Source organism: Miscanthus floridulus, chromosome 7 (assembly GCF_019320115.1).
Source record: "Miscanthus floridulus cultivar M001 chromosome 7, ASM1932011v1, whole genome shotgun sequence".
In the NCBI taxonomy this organism is placed as follows: domain Eukaryota; kingdom Viridiplantae; phylum Streptophyta; class Magnoliopsida; order Poales; family Poaceae; genus Miscanthus; species Miscanthus floridulus.
Genome location: NC_089586.1, coordinates 80,049,097 through 80,066,384, shown reverse-complemented (window position 1 = coordinate 80,066,384; position 17,288 = coordinate 80,049,097). Strand labels below are relative to the sequence as shown.

Genomic DNA, 17,288 nt, shown 5'->3' with positions numbered 1-17,288 from the left:
ATATTCATGAAATTAGTATGCGTCGTCCCAGAGATTTGCAAGGTTCAGGGGAGTCTCTCCCTGAGTTAATCCTGTTCACACAACATACTGTATTTCCTAATCTTACATGAGTTATTAATTAATTTTTTCATGGAAGATTTAACAATACAACATCAATACAAGAATCTATGTATGTTTTTCTATTTTCCCCACAGGATATTCAAGGAAATATCAAGGATCAATTTTCAATTTTCTTCAATATTCAACGGATTCTTAAAAGACTAATGGACATCGCGTCAAGGATATTCATGTGAAGATTCAAAGAGCAAATTGATCAAGGGAGAGTGTTAGAAATAGTCATTAGCGATCAATTAGCAGTTAATGACGTCATTAGATACGTGTTAAATGTAAGTAGACATGTGCTAATTAAGATTAGCACCAACTGTTCAGGACCTTTCGGGGATAGCCCGAAAGGGCCAGTTTCCTGCCTTCAGGGGGTATAAATATGTAATCATTGTACAGTTTACTAATCAATCCAATCATTCTTTCCATTACACAAATCGCTTTCGCTTTTCCTTTCAACATAATCAACGATATAACTCATACGGCCCCAATGAACTTAAACATTTATAAACCAACGGACACGTTCATTTCTCAGTGTCAGGATCAGTCAGTTACACATATGCACGGAAATTGAGTTCAGTACTGAATATGAGATCCAACAATTGTCAGAAACTTGAGCAATCCAAGATAATATGAAAATGACGCCATCCTCCATGCAATTCGACATTGACAACAGTGCCCAGCTATGCATTGACAACATTTACAGAAAATGAAGCATCTGGGTCAAAGTTTAAGTTTTCCGACAAGAAGCAAAGTTGTGGTGGACTGTACAGACTATTTACACTTGAAAAGAAAAGAAAAGTTCATGCTCATAATGGTAGGTAGCCTAACGGTGTTTCAATAATTTTCCCCACAAAGTGATTAATATTACTGCATCCCCTGTTCTAAGAAGAGAATCCATCAGAAGCCGAAAGCGCCAACCTCACCAGCTCTACCATCGAAGTAAGGATATAAAGCAGTCACAGCTAGCATAATTCCAGTCCCAGAACCAAATACGCCAATGAAATCTCCCAAAATTATCAATGCACCAACGCAGAAACCACTGAGACGAGCTGCCTTCAAAATATGACTGACTAATTCGTTCTGAGGTATTGAGTCAGGCTGGGCAGGCATGACTCTTCGTTCCGCCTGCATTGGATTTACAATGTAAACAGTAAAAATAAGAAGGAAAGAGGAGAAAGTAAGAATGTTGCACACAACTTTACCCATACATTGATAAAGCCATTCCAAAATCTTTTTGAAGATACACACAGTCTCAGCCAAAATACTGAGAGATACGCACAAGCACCAAGTACACAGGTAACATATATAAATGCTTGAAACGAGGCTATGTGAAGATTAGCCAGGCTGCAAGAAAGAAGGATAGTGTAAAGCAAAGATCGAGGCAACACATTAGAATCAAGCCATAGTTTTAATCACAAAAAAATGTGGCTGCCAGAGTTTCCACATAGTATATGCACTTACGTTGGGGGTGTTGTTATGTAGTACAAAATGCCACCAACTAAAAACGATTGTCAGGAATGGTTGGATCTATTCCATGTGCCGAGCAGATTCAATAGTCTATTTCCACCGTATTTCATGTACAACATCTGCAGACGGAAACAGGAAACATAGCATGCTTACACAGGAAGGCTCAATAGTATCAGTGTGACATAACATGTAATAATGTTGACAATTACCTTTGCGATGTTATAAAGAAATGAAACCAGCAACCGATACAAGATTATAGGCCCATAGAATATATTGGAGATCTTGATGAGGTAGTTAACTTGAAACCCAGGAATATGCATCCTGACTGGCAACACAATAGACAGGCCTTGGAAGGATATGACAATTAGAACAAATAAGCAAGTAGCTAGTAAGCTGGTAACATTTGGGAGGTTTTGATGGTAAAATGCTTCACGCATTGCAGAAAATTTATCTGTCTTAGTAATCAGAAGGTGAACCCAAGCAGGAACAGCTCCCTCAAATTCAGCGCCTTGTTCAGGATAAATGAATGTTGTGAGGCTAAAGGCTTCCACAATACATTTTCACTGTACAAGAAAATGAGAGAAGTATTATTTTACAAGGATAAACCAACTCTGTCACAATGCCTCTAGTTTCAGACCCTCTTACCAAATAGTGGCGGCCGTGAACAAAGAGATACCAGATAACAATCCATATCCCTTTTTTAGGACATCGTCAAGATAAATGACAATGATACCAGAGATAATAATTTGAAGAAGTATTAAGACTGCATTGCCAGTGCCAAGTTTGCTAACAGAACAAAGACCTAATACAAGAGTAATAGCTCCTGTGATGGTGAGCAATATCCCCATCAACTTTTGAACCCTGTTCCTGAAGTTCGCAAGAGTTTAGAACTAGAATATAAAAATATACAATCTGTAATTAACAAAAAAAAAATAACCACCCAAAAGAAGCACAGCGCATAACGCCTTAGCATTTAAATTTAAAAGTCTGATACAGTGGTCAAACTCACAATATTGTTTCTCAGCCACAAGCCCATAGGTAATGGAATCAATGACCCATGTCCAAAGAAATCTGATAAATAGTTGGATTGTGTGCAGTGTGCTACTTTCTTTCCAAAGCAGAAAGTTGGGATAGTGATGGAGTCCCCATTTTTCTTTTCTTAGCTCATCAATTGGTCGAGGGTGTGGATATATGCCCAGATCACCTAGGTTCAAGTCCTCATTGAAGCAAATTTGGGTGCCTATTTTCTTCTTAATAAAATGTCACTTAGTTCCTCCTAGGTTGGTCTAGTTTTTCTTTTCTTTTCTTACACCATAATAGGGTGCCTATGTGGCCAAATTCTTGAGAAAGCTATTTAATACTGCCTTATCTTGCGGAAAGCTAATACTTTGACACATAAAAGAAATTCATCATACCTCACTTTCAAATTTCTGATAGAAGAGAACTTTGGTCATATGGTTATTCAAAGAATGATCGATTGATTATTTATGTAGCTATGCGTGTTTAGTCAAGAAGCATAACATTATGAGTATCACCATTCCAATCATTTCACCAGAAATTAATTTTCAGCCAGATTACTTTGAATTGAGGAAAATTAGCACTTACAGAAGTGTACGAGCCTCTGGTGCATTGCTGTCCACGTTTATACCATTTGATGTCACCAATATCTGTGTGACAATTTCAGATAGTAGAATGGGACCGATGCCAAGTGCCAGAAGTGAACCATTTGGTGCAAAGAATGGATGCCCCCAGTATGATGTATCAGGCACGTTGACTCGTTGGACAGGGATTGTCCCATACAATGGAAGATGGCTGGCAGTCAAAAAGATGAAAAGCGAGATGGCTGTGTAGATCACTTTTTGATGATTAGGAGTCAGCTGATCAGCATGCTGCACCTCTGGGAAGAATCTCGTGACTAAATAGATCTTGGACCAATCTATCATTTTCTGTTAGCTAACCAAGATACTCCTGGCAAAAGAAATCATGCAAAAAAAATTATAATTACATGATTGCAAATACAACACCCTTCTGTAATTGATATCTTCTTGATCTAAACTTTCATCCTGGTTTGCCCTATCTGCAATATTTTATTTTATCTGAAGCAACTCAGATGTCAAGTTGTATTCTAAAAAAAATCATATGAAGTATAAATGGTTACTTTAAGCAATTACAATTCTTCCAACATTCACTGGTATGTGTGCATTTTCTATCTATTATTGTCTTTTGATAAGAACTCATGAAACATCGCTAGACCTGAGATTACAGTTCTGAAACTAACAGATTATAGTACTCCCTTCGTTCAAAATTATAAGATGTTTTGACTTTTCTGGATTCATAACTTTTGTTAAGCATCTAGTCATCTAGATATATGTTATGTCTATATTAATAGTAAAAGCTATGATCCACAAAAGCCAAAACGTCTTGTAATTTGGGAGTTGGGACGGATGGAGTACTACTGAACTAAATACAAACTGATTCAATAGGTGGTCCTATCTCCTATGAGACCCGCGCGGACACTTAGTACAGGACATATAAACCCGATAATGTTTTGCTAAACTTCGAAGTTAGTTGGCAATATGCATATGTAGATACTTTAATTGGGGCCAGCCGGCCAGACCCTAAGAACACAAGTAGCTTACATTAGGTTTCGGGTGCTCGGTCTCAAACAGCAAGAAGGAAGATAGAACGTGTAGGCATACCTCGAGGGTACAATTGCCGGCGACGGGCCTGGCGGATACTCGAAGGACGCTGCCACAACGACGCTAGCCAGTCGTCGCCGCCCGGGGAGGACGGGGTCGGGTCGTCTCCAAGGCAATCATACTTGGCTCATTTTTCCGACTTGGCAAGCGAACACATTGATTTTTAATAAAGGCTTTAGTGGTATATATGCACGTTCTGGGATTTATTTTTATTTCAAAAGCTGCATATATTTATTTAAAAAGCAAGCTAGTCTTAAATTGTAGGGACACATCACCTTTTAGAACATATCTCTAGACCGAGATTCAATCCAAAATGGCGTCCACGCTCGGACTTAACCAAAACGGCTAGAGTCACTCCATACTTAACGAAGCGGTGCATCATGAGTTTATCCTATAAATTTTAGTAGAATCAACTTATTTCTTTTATATATATATATATACTAATTATTAGCTTGAGAAATGAGTTGGCGATGGATTAATTTATTCCATTCCATGAACCAAATAAAAAAAGTAAGGAGTGAGAAGATGCTAGATCACCTCATTTTTCAAATCAAACACACACTTATAGAGTAACGTCACTTTGTTTTCTCCAAGGTTAGATATCGATTTGTCTCTCTTTTTCGTTAAGTTAATCTTTTAGGACTGTCATAAAAAAAGACTTAAACCCTGTTCGCTTGTCTTTTAATTCGTATTTTTAACTTATTTTTTCAGTCGGAACAATATTTTTCTCTCACAACAAATCAGTCAATAGTACTTTCAGCCATGGCTTATCACCTACGCGATCTTTTAGGAATCTCGATGTTTTACAATATAAAGTGATTTGTCTATCTTTTTTTTGTTAACTTAATCTTTTATAGGAATCTTAACATAGAAGTATAAACTGTTTTTAATATGAGCTTTGAACTATTTATAAAGGATTTATTTATATGTTGATAGCTAAAACATGATCAACAGAGTTGAATATGATTAGAAAATCACGTGTAATAAAAAGGGCACTGCTAGTGTTCGAACGGACACCTACGGCTGTTTTCAGTTTTCCCATCCGTTTTGCGCGTCCACATGTGGCCCTGTGCCACTCGGACATCGCTCGACCACGCCTGCGTCACCCGCGCCCACGCGGGGCCCGTGCCACCCAAACATCGCCCCCACAGGACCACTCGTGCCCCCCTCCTGCTTCCCACGCGCATTCCACGTGCAACACATGATCTACTTTTGCAACATCCCGATGCAACACTGCAACATTAAATACTTGAAAAAACAATTGAAAACCATTGCAAACATACGCAATATCCAGATAAAACACTTGCAACATATGTGTTGAAACATATGCAACATCTGGATAAACACGCTTGCACCAAACATCTGAAAAAACAAATGAAACATTGGGGAAAGACGCTTCTAACATACGTGTACAACCATTGCAACATATGCAACATTCCGATCTACTTTTGCAACATCCGTGTGAAACACTTGAAACATACCTCTACACCTGAAACATTTTCAATGTACACTTGCGACATGCATCATATCCCGGTGTGACCTCCGCCATCTGCATCCTAGCGCCGTAGCCGTAGCAGGAGACAAGACCGCAGGGCTTCTGCGCCAAGGCCCGACGCTTCTCCTTGCGCTGGTGGCGGAGTAGAAGCAACGGCAGGAGCAGCAGGGTGGGCGCGCGGAGCAACGGCAGGAGCAGCGAGCGTGGGCGTGTGGAGCAGCAGCCGGAGCAGCGGGCACGGCACGTGGAACAGCAACAGGAGCATCGAGCGTGGTCCGCGGAGCGAAAGGAGCTGTGACAGTAGGAATGGGGCGAGCGGTAGAGTGGGATATGGATGAATTGACTGGATATTTATTATTAAACAAAGGTTGTGTCACATGGCCCTACGTCCGCGTTCATCTGATACCGAGTAAATAGTCGGACATTCAAATCTAAGAATTGCCGTAATAAAAAAGATTCAAATTTGAATCAATTAAAATAAAATTTATAAAATTCAGCAAAAGCCAGACTAGTCCGGTTTAGGGCTTCCCCGGCCAGCCAGCAGTCAGAACCAATCGAGATGGTTTTTCTAGAGAGCCCACCGTGCATGTTTAAACCAGCTAGGCCAGTGTTGGAACCAACCTAATAAGCAGTTTTGGCTATCAGTGATGCAATTCATTTTTTTTTATAGAAACTCATCTGGTCTCATGAAAAACTTATAAATTACGTGTGGAATAAGTTTTCTATACAGATAAGACCACCCCCATTCTATTTATGTAAGAGAATCTCGATTGATTAAGAGATCTATCTATCCAATCGTCAGAAAACCAATCTATTTATTATCTTTTCTTCTACATCAAACTCTTCCAACCCTCTTGCTGTTCTGCACTTCTGTGTACAAGATTTGTGAATGTACTAAATGGCCTTACCGACTCCAGATCAACCCCGATGTGCATCTCCCCCAACAAGGTCTTTTCGGAAGGCGTTCGATAGTTTATCGGGTGAAAAACGAGCATCAAATCGGTCTTGCTGACCTACTGGTCGGCCTTGTCGTTCCGATCTCCCTCCGCTACGTGCATTGGCTGTGTGCGACCTAGGAAATTTAGCCCTTGTTGATATGTGACTGAAATTTAATTTATCAACACATTTTTTGACGACTTTGTTTGGAAGAAAGTAAACAAATCTGCTACTATGGTAGACGGTAAGAAAAATGATTCAAGAAAGTAAACAAATCTAATACTATGGTAGATGGTAAGAAAAATGATCCTACAGAGCCAAACAATTCCAAGTACATAATTAAGCATTCGGTCGATCAACCTTCCTGAGGAGATTTGTAACATGCTGGAGGGGAGGGCGAAGGTCTGAGATGCCGTCGATCTGGAGTATGCCCTAGCATACTTCAAAGTGGACCAGCGGGGATTTGACAAGAAGATCAAAGACGCCAGCTTTGCCCCTATTCCTGCTAAATCTCTATACGAGGAAAAACTGATGAAACGCCTCCTATGTTTGGCATTACACATGATGAATGTACTAAGATGATTACCGAACTAAGCCAAACTTTTTTAGATCAATATGCAAGACAATATTAGCAAATATATGGTTAATTTTGATAAAAAGGATAAAAAGAAGCTCGAAATTCCTGTTTTTTCCTCGTGATGTGTCTACTAGTGGATCGCCCTCGATTGCTAGTCAATCTCAATATGAGATGCTGTTCAATTTTTTGAGGGACAAAATGAGTTGTGCATTAGCTAACCAACTCGAATTGGCCTATTCGATAGCTGAAACCGATAGTTACGACTACGTTACCGATGGTTACTTTCAGTCAGCCATCGAATAAACCACAACGACACATATCTCTTTTGCTCATTATACGGTGTTGCCAAACCCTTCTAAAACACCGTTAAAGAGTTAACGCTAACATGTAGACAAATACTTCACAAATTGACAATCTGACCAGTGGGATGAAGCTTTAAGATGATTTATGAAAAATTTGCATAAAGATTTAGAAGAAAACTATGGGTGTGCATTTTAGATCAGCTGGAGACATGTCATATCCTTCATAGTTTGATTACCTGAAAGCTCATGATGGTTGGAAAGTACCGACTTTTACAAATTCAGCGATGGAGATAGTAAAACCATAATGGAGCATGTTAGCATATTTTTACATAATTTGGTGAAGCTAGTACCGTGGAAGATATGAGGATTCGCAATTAATATGGAATAGTTGACTAGCGGTTGGAGATGACTGTTGGAGGCTGGAAGCTCCAGTGCTCCTTCGTTGGTGCACCGGAGCGATCCGGTGTGTTTTACTCCCACGCTGCCTCGCTGCAACCCTCTCTGAACCCACGGTCCATTCTGCACTTTCGGTGCATAGCCCCAGTCTGTTTTATTTTCTTGTGCTCCCTGAATGCAATGCACCGGAGAGTTCTAGTGTCGTTGTAGCCGCCTCGGACTGCCTATCACGCCTATTCTCCATGCTTTGTGTTACGTAGTAACGTGTATGAGTGTATGATGATTAGACCTTTCCAAAAATATGTGATGTATACACTTGAACCTATTTAATTTACAATATCTTATAAACCGTGTGGTGTAATTGTGTATGACCTGCAACCTATATTTATTTTGTGCTTGTGGGGCATACTTGTGGTGTCCCAGGAACTACCGAAATTAATTCCATTAACCTCGATAGCTCGGTTTGAATAGGTTAATTTGGACGGTTCCTCACACTACACATTAGGCTAATCTCAATGGCGGTTTCACGAGGGTTTTATAGGCATTAAATATACTGACATGGCACTGTATTGATGAAGAGAGAGGTGATAAAAGTTTCGTGGGACTAGAGATAGTTTTATGGGATGAAACTCTTCGCGCTGTTTCCAAAATATGAGTGCGTTGGTAACTAGGTCGTGAAATCCCCCATGAGACTAGAAACCACTATTACCAATATATCAACATTAGTTACAACTGATTTTGACGGCACAAGAATCAGTGCACCAGTTACACCGCCCACCTATCAGCATCACCCATGTCATAATCGACCACGCAAAACTACGCGAAGAGCTACTGTGACCATCACCAAAGCAAAAAGAATCAACACAACAATTAGCAGATCAGAACCTCTTCCAATTTCAGGCGCTGGCGCTTCAGGTGGCATTACTTCCTCCTGCCCATTGTTAGGCCCAGCTGTAAGCCATTTTAACAAGTTAGATATATGTCAAATGCATATGTATATTGAAGCGGCAAAATTCCATTGAGGTACATACCCATGATGCTGCCAAAGAGAAAAGCCAGAAAAAGTACAGCCGCAGCAGTCCGCCACAGAACTTTAAGCCTAGCTGCTTCATGAGCCTCTTGAGCTGCTAGCGCTTGCTGTATCTGCATCTGGTATCCTGGCGCCCGTAGCTCGTTAGCAGCCGCATCAAGATCATATCTCTGGAAACCTTCGGAGCAAATAAAAAGAATAGCGTTTGTCAAGTTTCACGCAACTAAGCACATTGCAAGGAAAAACAAAACATAGTTGTGTAGGTTACCTATTGCAGTAGGGAGATTACCAAAAAATATCAGAATGATGACGAGAAAAATCCGCCTGCCATTTATTCTCCTCCTACCCGATATGCGGACTCCACATGTAGCATCCTCATTTCTCTTCTGTGGGAGCAAGATATACTGTGACCATTGTTTTTTCCCCTTGAATTCCATATCAGATCACAAGAGTACTCATTACTTAAGAATCATCTAATCTTGAAAAAACAGAAACTATAGCATTTGCCATTGATTTCATCTCTATACTACACCATTTGAAACTGATTTCTTGCCAAAATAAATTTTATGATCTCAATATTTAATATAAGCATGGATATAACAAACACTGGGCAATCCTGATCCAACATCACAAACACAAAAATTGGCACAAGAGTGTTCACACCAGTTACCAAATATAACTAGAGATGTAAGAAATATTCATGTCATATTGTAACTTTGTCCAGAGTGATTTCTTGTTAACATTTTCATGTCAAATTGTTGGTGACTTCACATGTTCCAAAATTAACCTCGAAAGTCAAATATTCAAAATAAAAACTTATCTAGTCTTCTCAGGTATTCATATGATTATGTTTTGGGGCACCCAAGCCAATTTCAGAAATCAGCCAGACAAGGGCTAAAATCAGCAATGCATGTAATTGAGCAATGATCTAAAGAAACTGCATTGGTTTATGCTATCTTAAATATGCATAAAGATTGGTCCTAAAATTTTACAGTGAAATGAAAGCATGACATCAAACTGAACAGAAAGATCGAATATAACAGCACAAGCACATGAACCTACATAAACCTCTGCAAGATAGTTTCCACTCTTAGCAACACTGAAAGAGAAATCGGCCCCAACATCTGCCAAAGGATTCCACCCCTACTGGCCTACTCTAGTATGCCATACTGACTCCAGTATGCTAAATCCACTGCCAAGATCCCCAAGAGCAGCAGGATGCAATCTCCCAAAGGCCAAATCACAAGCAAACAGGAACCGCACAAGAATGTAGTCAAAAGATGCAGGAAACAGCACCTGTTCATTGATCAGGTCCTTCATTTCGATATTCGCCCCCCTGGCTCTCAGGATGGAGGCAGGGCATGGAGGAAGAGGGGGCTTGCCGCCTACGGAGCGCCGTCGGGAAAGAGCCATGGTCTCCTCGCCCTTCCACTCAGCCGCAGCGGCTGTGGCGGTGGAGGAGTCACGGCCTCCAGCTTCCAGTGGCCCATGGCACTGTTCTTGGAGGCTCTTGAATGGAGGAGCGGCAGGAGACGGCTCTGTAGTAGAGGAGGCGGCGTTGGACTTTTTCTTGCTCAGCAAATCAACCAGTTCTTTGGTTTTGGTGTCGTCTTGGTTCTTTCCTGAACCGGAGGCCATCGTGGCGGGAAGAATAGCCTGATCCAAACTTAGTCTTGTCAGCTATTCAAATGATTATGCTTTGGGGCTTCCGAACCAATTTCATAAATCAGCCAGACAAGGGCTAAAATCAGCAATGCATGTAATTGGGCAATGATTTAAAGAAAGTACATCGATATGCTATCTCAAATAAGCATACAGATTGTCCTAACAATTGATGGTGAAATGAAAGCATGATTTCAAACTGACAGAAAGATTGAATATTACAGCACAAAAACAAGAACAAAGGAATTCAAAACAAAAAGATCTGAACCAGGAAGCAACAGTTCTAATATGGGATTGTAATTTGTTAAGTTTTCAGGTTTCCACATTATAAGAAAACCTTAAGCCATGAATAAATGCAATGTTTTTGATGATATTGATTTGTTCAATGAATAGAGAAAGAAAGAACATATACTTCATTTCTTGAATTCAATACAAACTCAAAGCCAATTAAGGTCCCATCACAAACCAATAATATCAATTAGAAGAGGCATGTGAACAGTGTATGCTGGTAGTTCACATGAGGTATTGTGTAATTTCAGCTGGAGATTCCTATCCTGTCCAAAAACTATTCCACATAAAATTGGTTAAAAATTCCACATTTTTTGTTAGAATTAGAAGCAACAGTAAATAATTAATGCCAAGATCCATCTAATAGTTCACAGAAGGAAACAATGGAGAAGGTAATGGAACTTTTTGAAATATTACTACAGAAATATCCAAGATCTTATGTATCTGACAACTGTCTGTTTTGCTAATCATATAATAACTTCAACTATTAGACCATTCATCAACATCAGAATCCTGTATGTCTTCACAATTCCTTAGAAACATGTCAACAAGGACAATTTGTGGTACAATGAAGAATAAGACATAAATACTGACCGTTAAGTGTAAGCAATAACACTTTTTACAGTTTTTAAATTATGGAAACATACACCAACATTGTCTTTTCCCCTTGAAATTCCATATCAGATCACAATAATAATCAAGAATCATCAAATCTTGGCAGAACAGAAACAATAACATTTGCCATTGCTTCCATCTCTATGCTACACCCATTTTGAACATGATCTCCTGCCAGAATAAATTTTATGATCTCAATATTTCATATAAGCATGGATAGAACAAAGACTGAACAATCCTGATCCAACATCTCAAACACAAAAATTGGCACAAGAGTGCTCACACCAGTTACCAATCACAACAAAAAATGTAAGAAATATTCAGGTCATATTGTACCTTTCTCCAGAGCGGTTTCTTGACTTTTTTGGGCCAAAGTACTGGTGAGTTCACCTGTTCCAAAATTAACGTCCAAAGTCAAATATTCAAACAAGGGATTAGTAATAACAAAATCGACACTTATCAAATCCTGTCAGCTATTCAAAATATGATTATGCGGCCATATAATCAGCCAGACAATGGCTAAAACCAGCAATGCATGTAATCGGTCAATAATATAAAGAAACTACATTGGTTTATGCTATCTCAAAGAGAGAGAGAGATTGGCCCTGACATTTGACGGTGAAATGAAAGCATGCATCAAACTGAACAGAAATATCGATTATAACAGTGCAAGAACATGCACCTACAAAAGTCTCTGCAAGATCGTTGCCAAGCAACCCAGAAAGAGAAATTGGCCCCAACATCTGCCGAAGTATTCCACCCCTACTCTAGGATGCCGTACAATTTCTTAGTTACAGACTCCAGTATCCAAAATCCTCCCCCAAGATCCCCAAGAACGCCAGGATTCGATCTCCCAAAGGCCAAATCACAAGCAAACAGGAATCGCTCAAGAACTTTGTCGAAATATCCAGGAAACAACACCTGCTCATTCTGTTGCCTCAGCATTCCCTCAGCCTCGGCTTTCTGGTCCGTTTCCCCGCTCCTCTCCCTCTGGCACTCCAACATCAGTTCATTAAACACGTCCTTCAAATCGATGCGATTCTCCTTGTCACTGTTCCACTTATCCCTCACCGCCATGCCGCTCGCCAACACCTCCTCGGACATCGGATAGGGCGGAGGGGGCGGGCTGGGCGGGCGGGGGGCCTTGCCGCTCGTGGAGCTCGGACCGCTGGCTCTCGAGACGAAGGGAGGGCGTGGAGGAAGAGGGGGCTTGCCGCCTGCGGAGTCCCAGTCGGAAAAGAGACATGGTCTCCTCGCCCTTCTGCTCGGCCCCCGCGGCTGTGGCGGTGGCGGCAGAGGGGTTCCGGCCTCCGGCTTCCGGTGGCCCATGGACCTCTTCTTCGATGATTTTGGACTGCGGAGGGAGGGGAGGCGGTTCTGTAGCGGCGGCGGCTTTGGACTCCGGGCGCAGCAAATCGACCGGTTCTTTGGTTTTGGTGTCGTCTTGGTTCTTTCCTGAACCGGAGGCCATCGTGGCGGGAAGAAAAGCCAGGCGGGAAGGGGAGAGGAGGGTCTGCTTCGCAAAATCTTGGAGAAGAAGGGGGCGGAGGGGAAATACGTGGAGGGTGTCGTTGCTAATTGTTGAGATGATGGGGTGCTATTTATAAAGGCTGTCCGGAAGATACAGAAATGGTGGTCGGTGGAGCACGAGGGATTTGGGCAGTTTGATCCTCATGATTCTTGCTGTTATTAAAGGAGTAAACTACGTTTGCATTTCAAATTATAAGACGTGTTAGTTTTTCTAGATCTATTAATTTTACTACATATTTAGATATAAATGTATATCTAGATATATAGTAAAATCTTTTATCTAAAAATACCAAAACATCTTATAATTTGAAATAGAAGAAGTTGATTTAATTTTGTATATACTCTTGTGTTCTTGCATACTCTTATGTAAAAATGATGCATGTTTTGTTCTTTATTACAACACACCGTTTTCGTACCATGCTTTGTTGATTTATATTAAAAAAAAGCATATAACCTCAAATCTATCTATCTATTTATCCTTAATAATTATATTATAAAACCCTAATTTTCTTCCGTCTCTTCCTAATCTTTTACATGTAGGCCTCCATGAGACATAGCTGGCCAAGACTCACGCTTGCGAGGTGCCACCTCCTTACAGTCTCCTATTTCCTATCTCCTATACAACTAAAAAGAACAAAAGTAAGACATTTTTTGTGTGCGACTTTTTTTTGTCGCCATTCCCTTCTTTGCGATACCGCTGGCTCCAATAGTCAGGTACACCGAGAATTGGTAAAAGGGAAACGTAATCTTCGCTCCAATCAAATCAATCGGCCCTAAAAGAAAACCTAATCTCCTCTCCGATCAAAGCTAGTCGCCTCCCGCAAAGCCCTCGCTCCTCTTGCAAAGGATTTTGCCTTCCTATACGTCGCCTCCGCACCCGCCCTCGCTCCTCGCGATTTGGATTTGGACTTCCTCCATCGTCGCCATCGTCGCCATCGTCGGCCGGCATCGTTCGTCGTCGCACCAGCGACGTTGCCGTCAACGTCGCGGCCTGACGTCGCCCTCATGCCTGTCGGCATCATTCGCCGTCGCACCCACGTCCGATTGCTGCAACTGTCGCCCTCAGCTGTCACGAGCCATAGCCGTCCTCGCCCGTCGCACATGTGATCCAGGTGAGTCGGACTCCAAATCATCCACACGCCGCCCCTCTCGCCGGTCGTGCATCTTCGCGACCCAATCACCATCGTGCGTCTCTGCGACATTCTTTCTCTGCGACCGGCCTCCATGACTAGCTTCCCTGAGCCGGAGGGTACTGGGCCTCACGCAATCATCAATCTTCTATCGTCCGAAAAAATAGTCGCCGCCATTCTCGTCCCTACACGATAGTGGAGAAGCAGCAGCAACAGATCGTCCACCGCCTATCTTACACTCCGCTGCAAGACGACGATCGTGCAATCCTAGGTTTTTTCTCCCACATTTGCTATTCATGATCCGACAACACCCTACTGCCTTGGATCTGACATGCGCGAGGGAGTGTGACCATCACGCCTAATAGCCTGGGTGACATTATCGTGCATGGTAACATCATTGTGTTTGGCTCTCTATGGCGGCCGGCGCATCCTTTTCCTGTTCGTCGAGCTGGTTAGAGTGAGTGGCCGGAAGCCCGGAACATCTCTACCATGATCCGATATCTCATCTCTTTTTGTGCCCTGATCGACTGTGAAGTCACCGAAGGCAACAAAAAGGTCAAATTGGAGACATTAACCCTGTGCTTTGTGAACCTACCATCGCTAACTTGTATTGAGTCTTGACGAAAGGCTGTGAATCGCGATCAGGTCCGTTGTTCACTAGTTTGTTAATCTAATTTGGTCTTTTCACCAGCTAATTTGGTCATGCGAGGTAGGTTGTTCACTAGGCTATTAATCGTACGAAGTTCTTTCAATTTTGCTGTCTTTCACTGGTCCTCGATGGACCAACTTTCAGGTTTGTGTAACCATGACATTCTAGGTAAGATATTGTCATCAGCTAAGACCCAAACACTTTGTGTTTTTCTTTCTAATATTATCACAATCTTGTCATCAGCTAAGATCTAATTACATGAACGTCATTGTTGACATCTTATTTTGGCATATCCATCCAAAATTTAGTTTTAGTTTAATGGAGCATGGAAAGGCTTGTAGATTATTTTTGTTAGCAGTTTGAGTTTCCAAGTCCAACTGTAGATCTGTTGTGTTTCTAGATCTCACACCATCATTTATTAGTTTCTTTAAATTTATGAATGATTGCCCAATTGCTCATCTTTATATATAGTTAGCATCAATTTGCCGACGTTCCATATATTCACAGCTTGGTTGCAATAGTTGCTCTTTTCACCAACTGATAATAGCGAAGTGAATAGCAGCACATTTTTTTAACAAAAATGAACTCGTTATTCATCTCAACTTCATTTACCTTCCACACAAGTTCAACACAAGTTCAGGCATCATATAATCATAAACCACATTAATTTAGCCTTAACCAACATATCTAATTGATTTTACGATCATGAACATGCAGGTTCTTACACTATTCATCAGTTTAATGCTTCATGGATTTCTCTTATGTTTCATTAAGTTATTACTTGTATGTTTGATAAGCCAAAGCCAACCGACTTGCGACCCGTTGCGTAACTCACCACAACTGCTTAGGACATGAAGTTCGCTGACTAGGCGATCATCGGCGACGGGTGTCTAACAGATTGGCCATTGCTTTCTTTGTTCCCCTTTAGAGTTTTAAAGTCTAAACTGTTAAACTGTATTTTTCTTATTAGCTTTTGTAACTGCAATGTTTATGCAAGTGTCCTCAAAAGAATCTATTAAGTAATTGTCCTATCAAGTATATACTACGAGCTTGTTGACTGATAGTTAAGTAATCAATGCTTTTAGGCTTAGGTTAAGACCTTGTGTTGGGCCCGATGTTTAGTAGGCATTGTTTGATACCAATCTTTTTCTTCCTTCGGAATGCCATCATCTGCAAAATGCTTATTCTTGTCGTTAACATGAGGCTTCCTTCATAAGGCTTTCCATGGTTTTGTAGAATGACGACAGTACATAAGGAGACATCAATGAGCATAAATTGAGTGATTAATTTTCATGGCACTGCAGGCTTTCACCTCCGGGTTGTGAGAGGTCGGGTGATTTGTTGGAGCGACCGGTATTTAGGCAAAGTATGGGCACTTAACTAAAAAAACTATATATGTAACTATAAATGCGGTTTGTGGATTGTTGTGAGTAGGAGATGCATGTGTATTTAAATAAATGTCTAGAAATGGATTGTTGCGAATGTCACGGTCAAAATCATTTTTTAACAATACAACATACGATCGAATTTAAATTATCAGTGGCACTATCTTGTTTCCTTGCAACGCACGCGCATGATCCTAGCCGCATCACGAAAAAATATATACAGTAGAGTTTGTGAGTCTGCGACGCCACGCTCACTGTTAATTTCACAAACTATGATTTTTGAATTAACTATTACTTTAACGTTGGTATTTAATTTTTACAGTTTGTAAATCAAAATCAAAATTAGATATAAATGTTATTTGTCTGTTTTAAATTATAAGTTATTTAAAAATTTTATATATATAGTTTTTGTTATGTATCTGGACACGTATTATGTTAAATATATAGTAAAAAATTCTAGAAAAAAATTAGTTCCATAGCACCGAAAGATTGCAATATTGAGAAAATACCATTAAAAGTTTTCCATCGTGTGAAATAGCATCGAAAGAATGAACGTTATCTAAAAATACCATGTTGTCACGTTTTGAGATAACGCTTCGCTGAAATGTAGCTTATGCTGATGCTTATACCGATTTGTTCTGAGAGAAAAACACTGTTCATTCGCTAAAAAGTACCGCCGAACTAGTTCAAGCGAACAGGCGAGTTCCATAGCACCGAAAGATTGCAATATCGAGAAAATACCATCAAAAGTTTTCCGTCACGTGAAATAGCATCAAAAGAATGAACGTTATCTGAAAATACCATGTCGTCACGTTCCATAGGACCGAAAGATTGCAATATCGAGAAAATACCATCAAAAGTTTTCCATCGTGTGAAATAACATCGAAAGAATGAACATTATCTAAAAATACCATGCTGTCACTGTTTTGAGACAGTATTTTTTAACGAACGAATAATATTTTTCTCTCACACCAAATCAGCGTAAGCATCAACATAAGTCAAATTTGAGCCAAACGAGCAGG

General features: G+C 40.6%; 2 protein-coding genes and 1 pseudogene across 2 annotated transcripts; all 3 read right to left on the bottom strand.

The window, feature by feature from the left end:
* Window positions 1-953: 953 nt before the first annotated feature.
* On the bottom strand, window positions 954-3,515 carry LOC136465712 (uncharacterized; annotated as a pseudogene).
* Window positions 3,516-8,644: 5,129 nt separating this feature from the next.
* LOC136465711 (uncharacterized) lies at window positions 8,645-10,645 on the bottom strand. The gene is made up of 5 exons (XM_066464338.1): window positions 10,304-10,645; window positions 9,276-9,393; window positions 9,009-9,185; window positions 8,798-8,928; window positions 8,645-8,755 (listed from the first exon to the last, which is right to left on the bottom strand). Exons 1-5 carry the CDS (start codon window positions 10,643-10,645, stop codon window positions 8,645-8,647), a joined length of 879 nt encoding a protein of 292 aa, XP_066320435.1.
* An 893-nt stretch (window positions 10,646-11,538) lies between these two features.
* On the bottom strand, window positions 11,539-12,925 carry LOC136463553 (uncharacterized). Its single transcript, XM_066462543.1, has 3 exons — window positions 12,494-12,925; window positions 11,909-11,962; window positions 11,539-11,743 (listed from the first exon to the last, which is right to left on the bottom strand). Exons 1-3 carry the CDS (start codon window positions 12,899-12,901, stop codon window positions 11,714-11,716), a joined length of 492 nt encoding a protein of 163 aa, XP_066318640.1. The 5' UTR covers window positions 12,902-12,925; the 3' UTR covers window positions 11,539-11,713.
* Window positions 12,926-17,288: the final 4,363 nt, after the last annotated feature.

Excerpts from the sequence above, each read along its gene's own strand:
- LOC136465711 (XM_066464338.1), bottom strand. The coding sequence starts at position 10,645 with ATGGCCTCCGGTTCAGGAAAGAACCAAGACGACACCAAAACCAAAGAA. Across the intron at positions 9,394-10,303 it reads AGGACCTGATCAATGAACAG|AAGAGAAATGAGGATGCTAC; the intron begins GTGCTGTTTCCT and ends TTGCTCCCACAG. Across the intron at positions 8,929-9,008 it reads TCTCTTTGGCAGCATCATGG|CTGGGCCTAACAATGGGCAG; the intron begins GTATGTACCTCA and ends AATGGCTTACAG.
- LOC136463553 (XM_066462543.1), bottom strand. The coding sequence starts at position 12,901 with ATGGGCCACCGGAAGCCGGAGGCCGGAACCCCTCTGCCGCCACCGCCA. Across the intron at positions 11,963-12,493 it reads TGAGGCAACAGAATGAGCAG|GTGAACTCACCAGTACTTTG; the intron begins GTGTTGTTTCCT and ends ATTTTGGAACAG. Across the intron at positions 11,744-11,908 it reads AGAAACCGCTCTGGAGAAAG|GAGATCATGTTCAAAATGGG; the intron begins GTACAATATGAC and ends TTATTCTGGCAG.